The sequence below is a fragment of the Apostichopus japonicus genome, chromosome 15, assembly GCF_037975245.1.
Source record: "Apostichopus japonicus isolate 1M-3 chromosome 15, ASM3797524v1, whole genome shotgun sequence".
NCBI lineage: Eukaryota > Metazoa > Echinodermata > Holothuroidea > Aspidochirotida > Stichopodidae > Apostichopus > Apostichopus japonicus.
The window spans coordinates 20,469,558-20,484,516 of NC_092575.1; the positions used below are offsets into that span (position 1 = coordinate 20,469,558).

General features: G+C 36.7%; 1 protein-coding gene across 1 annotated transcript in view; it reads left to right on the forward strand.

The window, feature by feature from the left end:
- The window catches only part of LOC139980677 (ester hydrolase C11orf54 homolog), a 12,762-nt gene extending 994 nt beyond the window's left edge, over window positions 1-11,768 (forward strand). Inside the window, exons 2-8 of the mRNA XM_071992499.1 lie at window positions 908-1,006; window positions 2,382-2,455; window positions 3,200-3,295; window positions 3,970-4,134; window positions 5,166-5,315; window positions 6,785-6,898; window positions 7,744-11,768. Of these exons, the coding sequence (XP_071848600.1) occupies window positions 908-1,006; window positions 2,382-2,455; window positions 3,200-3,295; window positions 3,970-4,134; window positions 5,166-5,315; window positions 6,785-6,898; window positions 7,744-7,896 (851 nt within the window). The 3' untranslated portion in view covers window positions 7,897-11,768. The remainder of the gene's footprint in view (window positions 1-907; window positions 1,007-2,381; window positions 2,456-3,199; window positions 3,296-3,969; window positions 4,135-5,165; window positions 5,316-6,784; window positions 6,899-7,743) is intronic.
- The last annotated feature ends 3,191 nt before the right edge of the window (window positions 11,769-14,959 follow it).

Below are 14,959 nucleotides of genomic sequence, written 5' to 3' on the forward strand. Positions count from 1 at the left end.
GGCTAGCCTGCCTTAGGTCCCTGCTCATGTATCTTTCTCTCGGTGTTACCGATGTAGCTAGCGAAATTGTGTCATTTCCTTCCATTGCAATGAATAAACAGGTGTTTTCAGATGTTTCCTCTGTGGAATTGTAAAAATTGGATGATATGGGTATAAGACTGCGTTAAAATCTTTATCCGGCTGACATGGGCGTTCGCAGTGTTTTTACGGTAAATCGTTCATAACATTAAGGCAACAGAAAATACATTTCCTTCCTTCGATTGCGACTGCGTTTCTCCATTAAACCCACCTGCAGAAGATTGTTTTTCGAAATTGATCAGCAAACACGTATTGAGACTTTAACTGAGGAGAATGGCTTTGACTTGAGGGTGGTTGTTGCTTGTTTCAGTTTGTACACTTATCTCATTCTCTGACTTTCAAGCTATCAGGAGGCAATACTGATACCCTTTTAAGGCTTTAAGCTTAAGAAGTGATAATTCCTTTAGAAATATAAGTTAGGCGAGATATACTATAGACTTACCAAGCATCCCAACAGGTTCTAATTATGCATTCTCAACTTTGTGCTATGATAATTAGACATAACGAAAGGTCTTATGTCTAGATATTCTGAGCTCCTCAACTCAACTCAAGTCCAAGTTGTGATCTTAGTATACAGTTAACAAGAAATAACCCTTTTCACTGCAAACAGTAATGTTCTGAAAGTTATGCTTCAAAACAGGGAGCACCTAGGCCTGTGACCTTCATTTGCTGATGTGCATGTTTTCACTTACAGAGCGTGGTAACAAATGTCTGTCAAATAAGTTGGTCAACTACCAACACATGTAACAACTGCATACATTCAATTGTAATCAACCTTTACTGGGCATTGTTTTTTATGCATAATTTTGGTTTAATCTTTACATTTTAGTGTTACAGAAAGGCCTTTCAAACAATTTCAAGAATGTTTCAGTGAAAACTGTAGAATGTCCAGATTTGACTCAAAAGCCATTCACTCTAGCAGCAAAAGGTTTGTAGTCCCTTTTTCTTTTCTTTTCTCTTACGTAAATTCTTAATGGAGAAAAAAAACCCATCAATCATCCTTACCTTGTATGAAACACACCTTTGTGATGAACAATTCCACCAAACAATTAAGAAATACCTGGCTTTGTTTGAGAGATATCCTATTTTGAAGTTGTCGCAGAGTTTTGTCATCTCGTAAATCCGTGATATCATAGTGCCACTAGGATAAGAAGCCATTTATTTTCTCTTTGTTTATCATATCCTACTCTCAATGTAGAACGTTAACAGTGTTAACACTGAAAACAAAGTGTTGGTTACTGGTTAGTTCACATTGAGAGCTTTAGATACTTTAGATTCAGCATAATCTGCAAAATCCATCTCCATTACAAAAATATTTAGCATTATAATAAATTAAGAAAAAAGGAACTTTATGAGCAAAATTTTGGCACATTGTAGCTTGATGATGTCATATTTTAGACTTGTGCAAGTCTTCAGCTATTTGTGTGAAGGAACATTTAGCTTGTGATATACAGTATCACCCAAATGGAATCAGATACTTCTTGGCTGTGTGTTTTGAAGTTTAGAGTTATTGAGCTAATCTCTATCGCATTTACTAGTGATGATGCTTGGGTTTGTGTGCATGGTGGAGACAATGAATGACAGCATTATGAGTGTTGCTTACTTGCTTATTATTAAGGAAGTTTGAATCACAGTCAGCAAACTCATTCTGGTTACTTTACAGTTCTATATCTGGTGTACTGCTATAGGCTGAATTCATATGGATGAACCAGTGGCATTGCCAGACATTTGAAAATTGGTGCAGGGGGGTCGGTGGGGACGGGAGCAGATTAAAATGAGAGTAGCATTAAGAGGGACACAGTATGTGGGCCATTGATATCAGGCAGTGGAAAGCCATGTTGTGGTGGGTATCAGGGGGAGTCCAGACAATAAATTCAGCTTCAAATCAGCAGAATTTGGAGATATATGTTTTAACAAATTATAGTTGGTAAAAGTAAAAGAGTTGTGTATCTTCCCACCTCAGGCTTTTTTTTTTGGACATGGCAATTTCATTTGGGGGGCACCAGGGGATAGCATGCACCCCTCCCATGCCGACATGACTGGGATGGAAATACATAGTTTATCTTAATGGCAACATGCATGATGTATTCTCTCTGGTGGATAAATTGATCAACCATAATAGCAATCAATACAGTATTAGCTTAGTATGGTATTCATCTATAGAACCGAAGACTCATGCTACTGAAGCTGCTGTTATTTGATTGCATATTATGGTTTTAATAGTAATTCACTCATACTGGCTGGTCCATGTCAATCCATGAGTAAACTTGATGTCACCTTTCTCTTTTGCCTTCCATTATTAGGAATCTCTGGTAGTCCTCGACTTGCTGATGTTGGGGGAGTTCCATACCTGGTTCCTTTAGCTCAAAGAGACAAGGTAATAATTTAAATTCCAAAAATTCATCAATACTACCACTGCTTTATATGCCTTGCCTGTGTTTCATGCCTACAGTAGTACCTTAAGTTTATCATTGAACTGTGACCTAATGATAATCAAATTATAATACTGATAGTAAAATAAGGTGTTTGTTTTTACTCTTTTGGTCCCCATGAGAAACTCAGTCATTTTAATATATCACAATATATTTTGCACATATTCCTAATTTCTTAATGATTGCTGTATCACAAACTCTGGTGCATGAATAAATTATGTGCACGACTGTGGCCTTTGTGAATAGGGTTTATAATCTCAATAATAATCAATAAAATTGTCAAGAAAAATATCATGGGATTCATCTTCTCAGGTTCTTTAGAAAGAAATATATATTCAAACTTGCTGTCTTTTATATGATATCAGATACCATTGAGTTTTCCATAGAACTAGTTTCAACAATATGGGTATCATTCAGTTTTGATGGTTCAATTAAGAGGGCAAATATTATATTATATATAAGTCTAGAACAGTGGAGATCTTTCCATTCCTCCCCCTCCCCCCTGGGATTGGGGCCCTGGTCTCCCAAATGTTTCCAAAGTATGGATCCCCTAACTTACTGTGTTATGAACCCTAGATGTTTATGTCCACGTGGTTGTAATGATGTATTGAAATTTTATATTCAAATTATGTATCAAATTCATATAGTTATGTATTCAACATTTATCTTCTCTCTGTTTTCTATGATAGGTTTATAACTTCGACACAGTGGCTAGCTTAGTGGATTTGCCCGGAGCATTTATCATAGGTGCTGGAGCCGGAAGGCTTTGCACAATCAACTGTGAGGTAAAAATTTAAATAAAATTGAAATTATTTTTTTAATTTCTTTTATTAATTATTTTATCTAGAAACAAACTTAACTACACATAATGGTCCTGTTGACCTAGTTATCATTTGTTATTGTTGCCTGTACAAAATGGTATCAAATTTGTGTAACAGATTGCTTCAAACATATCCCCAATCTGCTAGCATAGGGGTAGCTCATGTCATATTTAGACTATACCTAATGTTGAGACGACTGTCCAAATGAACACAAGTAGGCTTGATATGAATTTTATCATTTTGAGAAGTTTGGGTAAAATTGTGCTAAAGATAACAATGAATTCAAGGTTTCATGTTACTGATCCTTTATGTTATCCAGGGAGGGGGGGGGAGAGAAATTGGATCAGTTAATGAGAAAACATGACTAGACAATGGCTGATAGGTGATTGCGATGTGACTCTTGCCCCTCCTCCTTGAATCCACCGAGTGCTGCTAAAAACAAACTTTGTATTTTGCAGTTAATGAAATATATAAAGAAGAAAAGTTGGTAAAGTATACTTTTCTTCATTAAAAAAATTCATATTTGGATACAACTTGAATAAGTCTTGATTACTTGGCACCGATAATCTTACGTTTCAATACTCTGTTATTGTACTCTATCAACTGATTTGTTTGTGTTCTTGGGATGTTTCTTGCAGTTGATGCCAAATATTGTAACTACCAGCGACTGCACCCATGGCGATAACAAGTCCCGTGCAGCTATGATATGTCCAGATGATGGGATATTGATGATAAAGCAGTACGATCTTAACGAATTCTACATTCTCGGTAACCTATTAGCATGTGAGGGAAAGCAAGGCCCGGTAAGTCAAGTAGATGGAATAGTAGAGCTTTAAGAGGAAGCAAAGATGGGGAGGAGTGGGTGGTGTATTTTTATAGGCACTGATCACCCAATCCTTGACCGAGAGGTGTTCATCTGCCATCTGGATGTTCTGAATCTCTGGATGCCTTCAGTTTAGGTCATGTATAGTGCACACCTCGCACCGCACCGCTTGGGTGTGCTTCTGGGGTAAGGGGCCAGTAACTCCCCACCTGTCAGTAGTTCCAAAGCTGCTGTGAACCAGTGATTGGCCCATGTGATTTCTCTTATAGTGCCTCACAGCCTATATTAGCTCTTGACTTATGTCAATCTTCATGGGCTATAAAAAAAATATTAATAATAATAAAAAGTAGCTCAGAGACCTCACAAATTAAATATTATTTAGAGAAGACAAAATATCAAAGAAATTTATCATTTGTTTATATGTATTCACTTTCCTATCATTAGAAGGAGCTTTCTGTCATAGCTAACGTCTACGATTTGAACTACCGAAATGGTGGAAAAACTTTTCACTTCATTATTCGAGATATACAGCATAAGTGTATGAACTCAAAAAAAGTAATACTTACACTCAAGTGTCTTTTTGCAAGAATTGCGCCAAGGCTTTTTTACCGAAATCAAACTTTGTGTTTCAGAAAGAAATAATTGATAGTTTGTTCTGAAAAGTTTTGTACTTAGCTGACTTATGCCTAAGAAGTTATGAGACCCTTTTGGCAGTTTCTTTTGATTGATGGTTTTGCTTATTGTTGATTTATGAAAGTTTAACAACAATCTTGCAAAGAACGAAAGGAACAAAATAACAAGAAATGTCATTTATTATATTGGTGAAATCTTTGAAGTGGGGAAAACAACCCTCGCACATGGTTACTAGTAGGCAACCATGGACAATTATATCCAAGAAAGAGAGTTTTTAGATGACCAAATTGAGACGCCAAAAGTATTCATTTCATAATTAATGTCTACTTGGTTTTTTGTTATGCATACACCTCTAATATTGTTTAATTCATCAAACAGGTTATAGAGGTAAAAGTATCAAAACGATCCGGAAAGGAAAATTTTGTAACGAATATGCGAGAAACTCTCAAGGCACATTACGGAGACAAACCGGTCGGCTTAGGAGGAACATTCCTAATAGAAAGTGGCAAAGCCAAGCTTCATGTCATGGTAAGTCTTAAGATTCCTTCATCACCACTAGTCTCTGCTCTGAAGCAGTTTGAGAAGGTTAAGGAATAAATGGCTTTGGTCTGCCTTTTATTGATGAATAAACCCTTCCTAAATTTGGCAGCAAGCTAAAAAGGTGGAGGGGGGGATGACAAAAATTGGAATGAAAAATTGAAGCAATTATTTTGCCTTGTTATTTTTTTCTTCACTGACAAACAGCAAAATGATACCTATTGTCCTTTTTTTAGTGTGGAACATGTTACAAATATTATGTACTTAAATTTGAAGAAAATGCTTGTGTAATGTCATAGGTACAAATTAAGAGAATAATGCACATCAGCAACTTACTCATGCACTGGCAGTAGGTAAACGAGAAGTTTGAAAACTCTGCAAGAATATAACAATACATCGTCAATAACTGGTATCGCAAAGATTCAACCCTGACATGTGGTTGACAATGATGTTTATTGTGCATTGCCAGACACAATTCAGCAGGTGTGTTCTACTGCTATAGTTGGCCTAGTTGACTGTGTTTTGTTGCATCATGGTTAACAATGACAGTGCTTTCTGCGCACCAGTAGTTTTCAGATCTCACATATTTGTAAGATTAGACGACTATTGCTAAATATATCAACTGTTGTAACTCTAACAGTGCACTTTGGACTTCTTATTTAGTGTGTAAATCTCCTTCGTTGAGTGCAAAAACCCTACAGAAATAAAGATGGAGATAAAAGATCATTTGAGGTCAACAAAAGGTCAAAGTCTGAAAATCATCTGAAAGCTTGGATGAACGTCATATTTGGTATATAGATCCACCTTAGTGATTTACGAAAACCATTTTGTTTTCTGTGGAAGCCACAGGTCACTTGAGGTCAACAGATATCAAACGCTGGAAACTTTTTATGCAGTTTAACTCAAAATGTAAAGCTTGAATTAATTTCATACTTGCTATTTAGATCCACAAGTAGTGAGCCTAAAAATCACATTGTTTTTCTGTGGAAGTCAGAGCTCATTGGAGGTCAATGAAAGTCAAAAGTCTGAAAACCTTGTTAGCGTACTAACTCTTTCAACATTTAAAAATTTTGTACACAGTGTCACTGACGACTATTTTCATATTTATTTCTTCGCTAAGTCAAATTGAATGTATGTATGTATTTTAGATCCTCCTGCAAACAGGAACTCGCGAAGAAGCCTCATTGGCTTATCAAAGCCTCAAGCTGACTGAAGTCAGTCTCTAAGATTCATATTTTAACATCCATGATTATGAATTGTCAACAACTCTGTTAGTGGAGGACATACATTAATCTTGGAGTGACTTGAACTCGGACCTTGTGATTGAAAGGCACCAGTGTTAACCACTGAGCTAACACTCCACGATGTCCAAACTAAACTACAGGTCTGCCTCTGTCTCTCTCACTGTAAGCTTTCTCTATCGTTAAAATTACTACTCTTGTTGTTCATGTTCATTGCAGCCAGATTATTCACAAGTACCTCTGAATTCAGATGCAGATGTTGACAGTTGGTTAAAATTTCGGGAAGCAGACGCTCCTTTGGTTTGTCTTAGTGTGCTAATCAGTCATGACCCGGTAAGAAATTCATCGGAGGAATAAAAATATTTACTTATTAATTAATATAATTAAAGTTATTTATTAATAGGCTACAGTAACAAGCTATAGCATGGGAATAGTTACTTCTGGTAAGAAAAATATAATAATAATAATATGAATACAAATATTGAAATAACTGATAATTTTACTTATAGGTTAATCAACTGCTGAATTGAATTGAGGTGATTTCAAACCAGTTGAGTATTTAAGCCTGTTGCTGATTGTGAAGCATAAATTTGTAATGCTCCTTGAAACAATATGCTGCTGTAGTCAACATAAGTTATAACTACAGTAACTGCAAACAGTTTATAGTTAAAGTGACTGTAAAACTTATAAAAGTATGGTACAGTCATCATGGTTATGAACAGTGACAAAATTTACTGTGCATTGAGCCAACAGAGAATAAGTACTGATACATCTAGTGAAGGATGTCCACAAACTCACTCTCTGTGTGTGTAATGACAATAGAGTGACCATTAGAGGCCGACTGAGGTCAACAGAGGTCAAAGTCTGAAATGTTCGTAAACAATGTACTCCAAAAGTAACACCTGAAGAAATTCATGCTGGATTCCAAGGCCTACCGTTGTGAGTAACAGAACTTATGTGGAGGACAAAGATCATTTGAGGTCACTGAATATCAAAGTTTTGAACCCACGTAAACATGACTTACTGCAAATGTAAAGCTGGGATATGATCCATACATAGTGTTCAGCTAAACCTTAGTGAAAAAGGCATTCCAAGCAAACACTGGATCTATATCAACTGAAGAGCCAACGGTGTGTGTTACATTTAATACTGATTTGATATTTTGTGTACATTTACAGGGTCTCAGCTTACGAGTGGAACACACGCATTGTTTCAGACAGTTCAACGAGGGTGGTCACTACCACTATGACACCACACCGGACGAAGTTAGTTACCATGGTTACTTTGTACCAGCCGAATACATGTACAGATTAGACAGACCTCCAACTTAACAGCGAAGATCGGCAGGTTACCTCTAAAAGTCAAATAGTCTTCTTTTCTTTCATATTTCAATCTCTTTCTGTTCATTTTTAAGTGATGTCATAGTTGGATCGCTGAGATATTTTTTAAGAAAAAATAACTACAGGTCCCTGTGCATTCATAAGGCAGTAAATGATTACCCTGGAACTGAAACTTGAAAAGATCAAATCATGAATCCAGATATTCTAGCAGATCAGTGAATATCAGTTAACCATGAACTGGTCTTGTCACAGATTGTGTTGGTTTTGTGGTAGCATGAGTGAGCCAAAAATGGAAGGCCAAAAGATAATCACGCGTACAGTCAGCCGACCCACAGCAAAGAACGTCTCTGTTATATCGTGGGTTTGTCAAGGCCCCCCTCGATGACAGAGGTAAGCACCTCCAAAACTTGTGCAGAGTCGATTCCAGTTGTAACACAAACTGTACTACTTCACCCTTTAACCATGAGATGTTGGTGGAAAATGCACAATTTGGTTCAAATTTGAAGAAAGAAAATATACCATTTGCAATGTTGGATTAAAATGTGAGACTACCTCTATACAGTGTTATGGGTATACAACTGAAAGATGGTGATCTTTCAAAATCCCAAGTCAGCCAAGCCTGTTTGCTGTCCTTGGAAGTCATGTTAAAATGCAAATGGTAAAAGAGAAACTTTTCTGCTTTAACGCCACCCAGTCTTGTCCTCAAGTATGCTAGAAAAATCCAATAATGGCCACTTATGCTCCAACGTCAACAAGCATTTTCGTTACCACCCTCAAAGTATTTTTCCTGATGAAGACATTGGATTTTCATAATTACGACAATTCAATGTCCAGAAATAATTTGGAGATTTTAAAAACTAGCAGGAAAGTACTTTCCAAAATTGTTAGTTGGTTGTAGATTGCTAAGATTTGGTGCCAAATACTTATGACCTTCAACAACTGTTCTTTAAGCCACCTTGTATAGCCTAACACATAAATGTGTATATATAAAATTGATGCCTAAGCTTAACACAATGAAACCTTTCTTTACGACATTTTTCTCACCTTAACCTCCCATATGAATGTCATGATATTATAAACAGTTATACTGCAATGTTTATAGATAGTGTTTGAGCAATGTGACGTGAATGAAATAACTATTTTTTTAAATAACTTTTTTTAAATAAACAAAGTTAACTCACAGTGCTATTTAAGTAAAACCAAATTGAAAGCATTTACCAAGTAGTTGCCAAGTCTCTGTCATTTACTAAGGAGTTTTTTTGTATTATTTTGTATATTTTACCTCGGATGTGGGTTTCTTTGCACAGTTTTTTGCTGATGCCCCAAGCCCCCATCACCCCCTCCTCCCCCCCGCATTCCCCCTCCCTTCCAGTCTATTTTTCATTATGCTTTTGTCTACTCTGTTTGATTTTTGGCCAGAGCTCTTGCAGTGATTAACCTTGATTTAAAACGTATTTTACATTTTAGTCTCACATTATCACACATTCACTACAGACTTGAGCAGTTGATATTTTGAGACTAAATCCCTCCGCTTTATCATAATTTTGCTCGTGTTAATAAGGAATAATATTTTGGTGCACAGCATACAAATCTTTTGTTCTTCTTCTTCTTCACCATTCCATTGATCTATTTTTTTTTTTTGCCTAGAAGAGATAAGACATGATGTGGTACAGACACTCTTGAAATTCTTAACTTTTTGTGCAATGATGATATAACTTTTGTGTGTACGTGTGTGTGTGTGTGTGTGCGTTTGTTTTTCTATCTGACCGAGGACTTGAACAAAAGAATTTCAGGTCCTCGGTTGTGATTTCTAAAGAATCACCACGTCCTCGGAAGAATTCTATTGTATGGGGTATTGTTAAGGTTAGGGTACGTGGATTTGAACAATGGAAAATACAATGGGGTCCTTGGTTGGAATGTAATACAAACATTGGGGGTGTGTGTGTGTGTGTGGAGCCTTGGCTTGTATAGATGATAACTTTAAAGTACTTGGTGGTTAAACTTCACAATTGGTATGTGATCCAACCTTGCCTATACAAGAACCCTTATTGCTTTTATTTTTTGTTAAGGTCAGAGGTCATGTGAAGAGGTCCTTATTTAAAATAATAAAATGGTAGCAAGATTATTCCAACAATAAATATGTAGATATACCCTGGCGCGTAGCCAAGGGGGGGGGGGCAAAGGGGGCGACCGCCCCTCGCCCCCCTTGAGAATATTTTTTTTGGTATGTTTTTATGATATCGCTAGTAATTCACTAGAAATTGCTTAGATGCAACTTACAAGGCCTGGGAAGTGCCATTTCCAGCGATCTGGGAGGCATTTGCGGCCAAAATTTTTCTTGTAGCCGTAGCGTCAACTCATGGCAGGGCTACGCTTAGATAGTTTTCAATGCAGAATCTACGGCTCTGATAGTTTGCCTACAGGTGCGCCCCTCCCTCGGCAAATTCCTGGCTCTCGCCTGGATATACCTTAGTGAGTACAAGAATCCTTTTATGTTTACTGACTGTCAATGGTCTACACACTTGTAAACTACAAGAAGTGTAGTATGGATGATTGTTATAATTGGTTTTGTGACACCAGTGTCACTACTAAGTACAATATACCTGTTGTTTGTGGAAGATAGAAAGTCTCCGAATATACACGTACAAAACAATTTTTCATTGATTGAGATTGCCTTTTACTTTGTTATAGCTTTTAACATGTCATATTATTTACAATCTGGATAACTTGAACATGACTTATCAATGTTTTTGATCATTTAAGCCAATGGGCTCTCCAAATGTTTCTACAGAGGGGGGGGGGGGGTGGTGGGGAATGTAGCCCATACATATATACTTTTAATCATGTTATATTTTATTAAGGTGTGAATCCCATTCCAGCCAGTAATCTTCTTTTTTTTCTCAACTTTTGATTTCTTTGGACATCTTGCTCTTGTTACAATTTAAACATTTCTTTTTACTTTTGATCTGCATATTGTGAAAGCTTTCCTCTTGAGCCAAATTTAAACTTGTAGTCACCATATCATTCAAATATTCGAGTCAGTATATATTAAAGGTATACTTTGGGTTACATTTCAAGTTTATAGCAAGTTGACATTTGAGCATGGGTGACCATAATCTCACTTTCTAGCAGTTTAATCCAATATCCCAAAGAAAATTTGTTGTATTACAACTGTTTTTTATAATGATTTTGTGGTGTCTCTGAAAGCCAAAAGTTTATGCCCACTGCTATGTAGTATTCTGGTTTTGCTATTTTTTGTGAATATATTATTAAGTAAGGGGATCTCTCAAATTGTGGCAAATTGTAAAAGCACAAGCCCCTCTTCTTTGAGGCCACTACTAACCAGACCCAATGACCTTATGAAATTTATCAGCCAGCTAGGACACACAAGTTTCTAATACTATCCTTGTCTCTATACATAGTCAGGCTCCAAAGCACTTGAAGGGACAGTATAAATAGTTCCGAAACCTCTGTCTAGTAGAAAACTGGAGGATTTTATTGTCCCTGCAAGTGCGTTGAAGCATGATATATGCAAGTACCATAGCATCTTAAGGAATAAAATAGTAGATTTAATTAGTCAACTTATTTGAGATTGTTGATTACTAAGTAGTTGGTTTTAGTGACAAATTGTTTAGCTTAGTTGTCAAAGTTGTGTATTTTGTGGTGTTTACAAGGTGGCATAGCAGTATCCAAAACATTTGCTTGTAATGAAGCCATCTCTAAAACCAAATAGGATTTTTAAAGGCAATTAAATTTATTAATTTGTTTCCTTGCTTATTTTCTTTCTATTTTTTAGATCATTTCATTTGCAATAAAGCCAATCATGGATCATATTGCCAATAAATATGGTTTGGAGAAATATAGTTCACCTGTAGTTGTTGTTATTTAGTGGTAATACGCAGGGGGTTCTTGGACGACAATGTCCCCCAAAATTTTGATTATGCCCCCCTCCCATTTTTCTTTCAAATTTATGGTCTCAGTAATGGACACCTATGGTGAATCCTTGTAAATGCTCCCCCCCCCCCCCCCAACAAAAATTCTGCCTGCCAAACAAACAATCTGTCCCTCCAAACTTGACAAGCTGGCTATGGGCCCTTTGAAACCAAGGTTGTATTGCCTACTTCATAATACTTTCTGCAATGACACAATCAGTCAACTTATTTAGCATTCCTCAATATAAGTTAGAAGGACAGAACCTCATAGAAACTATTTTCAGAAACTTGTAGGGACTTCAGATCCTTGGTAATACTAATGATTTTTAAGTAAAATGCAGATCCCTATGTTCTCAGTTATAAAATAATAGTTGTATGCAGATGACAATTTATATTCCACTATCCCGAGAAATGGAACCAAAGGAAGAATTTATTACTATGAAGGTTTTAAGTAGACTTACATATACATTTTCCAAACAGTCACACAAGATAGACTGTGGGCACGACAACCAAACGACGTTACTGATCCACTCCCAACCCAAGTCCCCTTGCGTCGAGACTTGTTTATACCACGTAATTGCATGATTTACATACAAGAACTCGGTAGCATCACACATCCTGGCGTTAACTTGAAGGACGATATGAAAACTATATGCTGCCCTCTATTTTCCAAGTTAGCGGCGCTGTTGTAATATATTTAATATAGTTTCTTTATATTGAAAGGAACTCTAAGATTTAAGAGAGCCGTACGTACATACCGCTGTGAGATCTATATTATACATAGGGGAACGGAAGAGACAATATTCAAAGCATCTTCTTGAGTTTGGTCGACAATTTTACCAAGCCTACTGAATATTATTACTCATGAATAGTCATGATATGATTCCACTTGATCACCATAAACTATTTTTTTTTTTAATGAGGTTAATAAGCCAATAATTAATTTCATAAGATCCTCAAAGTTTTGCAGCACAGACATTTTTCATGTTGGTGTTAAGTTATTAACCACATTTAAAGAGCAGTTTACTTAATTACTTCAATGGAAGTTGACTAGTCAACGTTATATTACATTGTCAGGGGTATTTGACATAGCATAAAATATGTCGTTGTCAACTGAATAAGGTTGTGTTCAGATCGGGAAGACATGGAAGATGTTATGTGCGAATGAAATTCAATCGGGCTTGTACCCCAATAAATTACCCTCTCGTCAGGCCTGTCAACGGTCCTTCCATTCCTACACCTCCCTTACCCCTACCTCCCCTGTACGTTCCAACAATGGTACTGAATAATAACACTTATACTAGCCCCGTTACCTCGTAATGGAACGGGCTACCGTACTCCCGAATTCGCTCGAATATAGTATACTATCCACAAAAGTATATATATGCCTTTGATGACCAAATCAACAAACTATGCATGTCGAGAGCAGAGAATTTGATATTTAACTTCAAACTAACCGTCCACTGTGTATGAGACATAGGTTAGAACTTTACTGGGAGACAAAGGATCGTAAATAATTTAAACTTCACACAAAGAAACTATATAAAGAAACTGAAAACTGTTTGTACTAACAAAGTTATAAAAGTCTTCGGTGTAATTTTGCTTATATTTATTGAGAAACAGTCCCTGACATGTCGAGAATTACAAACAGTCGGCAGGAAACTATATCTTCAATCAGTCTTTATATAATTCTTAGAGAAACTCCGAACTAAAGGTTAGCAGTATTTGTCCTCAAATTTTAGCACGCTAATGAATTGCTAGAAGTTTTCAAACAGTACTTTGCTGGAGGTCCTGATTTCTCCATATTATACTCCCATCTATTGGGGGAGTTTTACAATAGATAACTAAATGTCTCGGCGGTCATAAGATGTAGAGAGGTGCGTAGTGAGGAATTTGCAAAGAGAGGGCGAAGCCTGCAGGCAAACTATCTAAGCGTAGCGCCACCATAAGTTGGCGCGAAGCGTACAAGAAAAATGCCGCCCAGATCGCTGGAAATGGCACTTCCCAGGCCTTGTCAGTTGCATCTAAGCAGTTTATATTCTGAAATTACTAGCGATATCATAAAAAATAAAAAAAATAAAAAATATGCATAAAGGGGGGTGGGCGGTCGCCCCCTTCGCTCCCCCCCCCATTGGCTACGCGCCTGGATGTAGAGTTACCAGGGAGTTATTTTGGAACAACACCCTGGAGTTGTAATGTTAGCATAACACGACATCTCGACAAAATATTGAACTTTTGTCGAGATACCGAATTTATACGCTAACTTGACATCTCGTTAAAATTTGTCAAACTGCCGAGTTACCATTTTACACCCAACTTGGCATCTCGACAAAACTTTGATTTTTGTCGAGATACCGAGTTACGTTAACTTGACATGTGAAATTTTAAAATTTTACCGATACTGCATAGGCTATAAACAGTTTCCGATCAAAGCCATTGACATCTTGCACTTTAAACCAGTAAATATCATTAAAACGAATTGATCACTAATTACAATTAGTGTTCTTTTGTTCTGTTGGCTTTCTTTGTTGGCTGTTTTTTTTAGCATCGAACAATAAAGTTTGTAAGGTTTTCTCAAAGCAGAAATTTATTTGAGTTGACTTGGCTTGAAACGGCTAGACTATGTCATATTTTTAAATAGACTTTCATGATTCTACGTCATTTGTTGAAATCCATCATGATATATTAAAAACATTAAATAAGTTTTTCTTCGCTGTTTGAAGGTGAATGGGGTCGTCACAATCGTCTCCATTGCGCATGATCATGACGATGTTTGGGTTTGTTTCTCCTTTAAAGGTCGCCAGTATTGCTACCAAAATGCTAGAATTTTCTATAATGGTCACCCATGATGAAACTTCATCAAGCGTTTAAATCTCATCGTCATTGTATTTCCCTCGCTGCTGTTATGTTTAACTGGATATTTAGAGTATCCCTCTAATTGCATGGGTCATGTAGTTGACTTTAAGAAATTTTAAACACGCCAAAAATATTTGTCCGGTTTAAGCCCATGAGCATTAATATTTTATGAGAAGACGAGCGAGCCATTGGCTCGACATAACCATTTACCGGGTCAGGACGAATTTTTTTTTTTGTGCCAGGACACACGACGACGAAGTTCATTG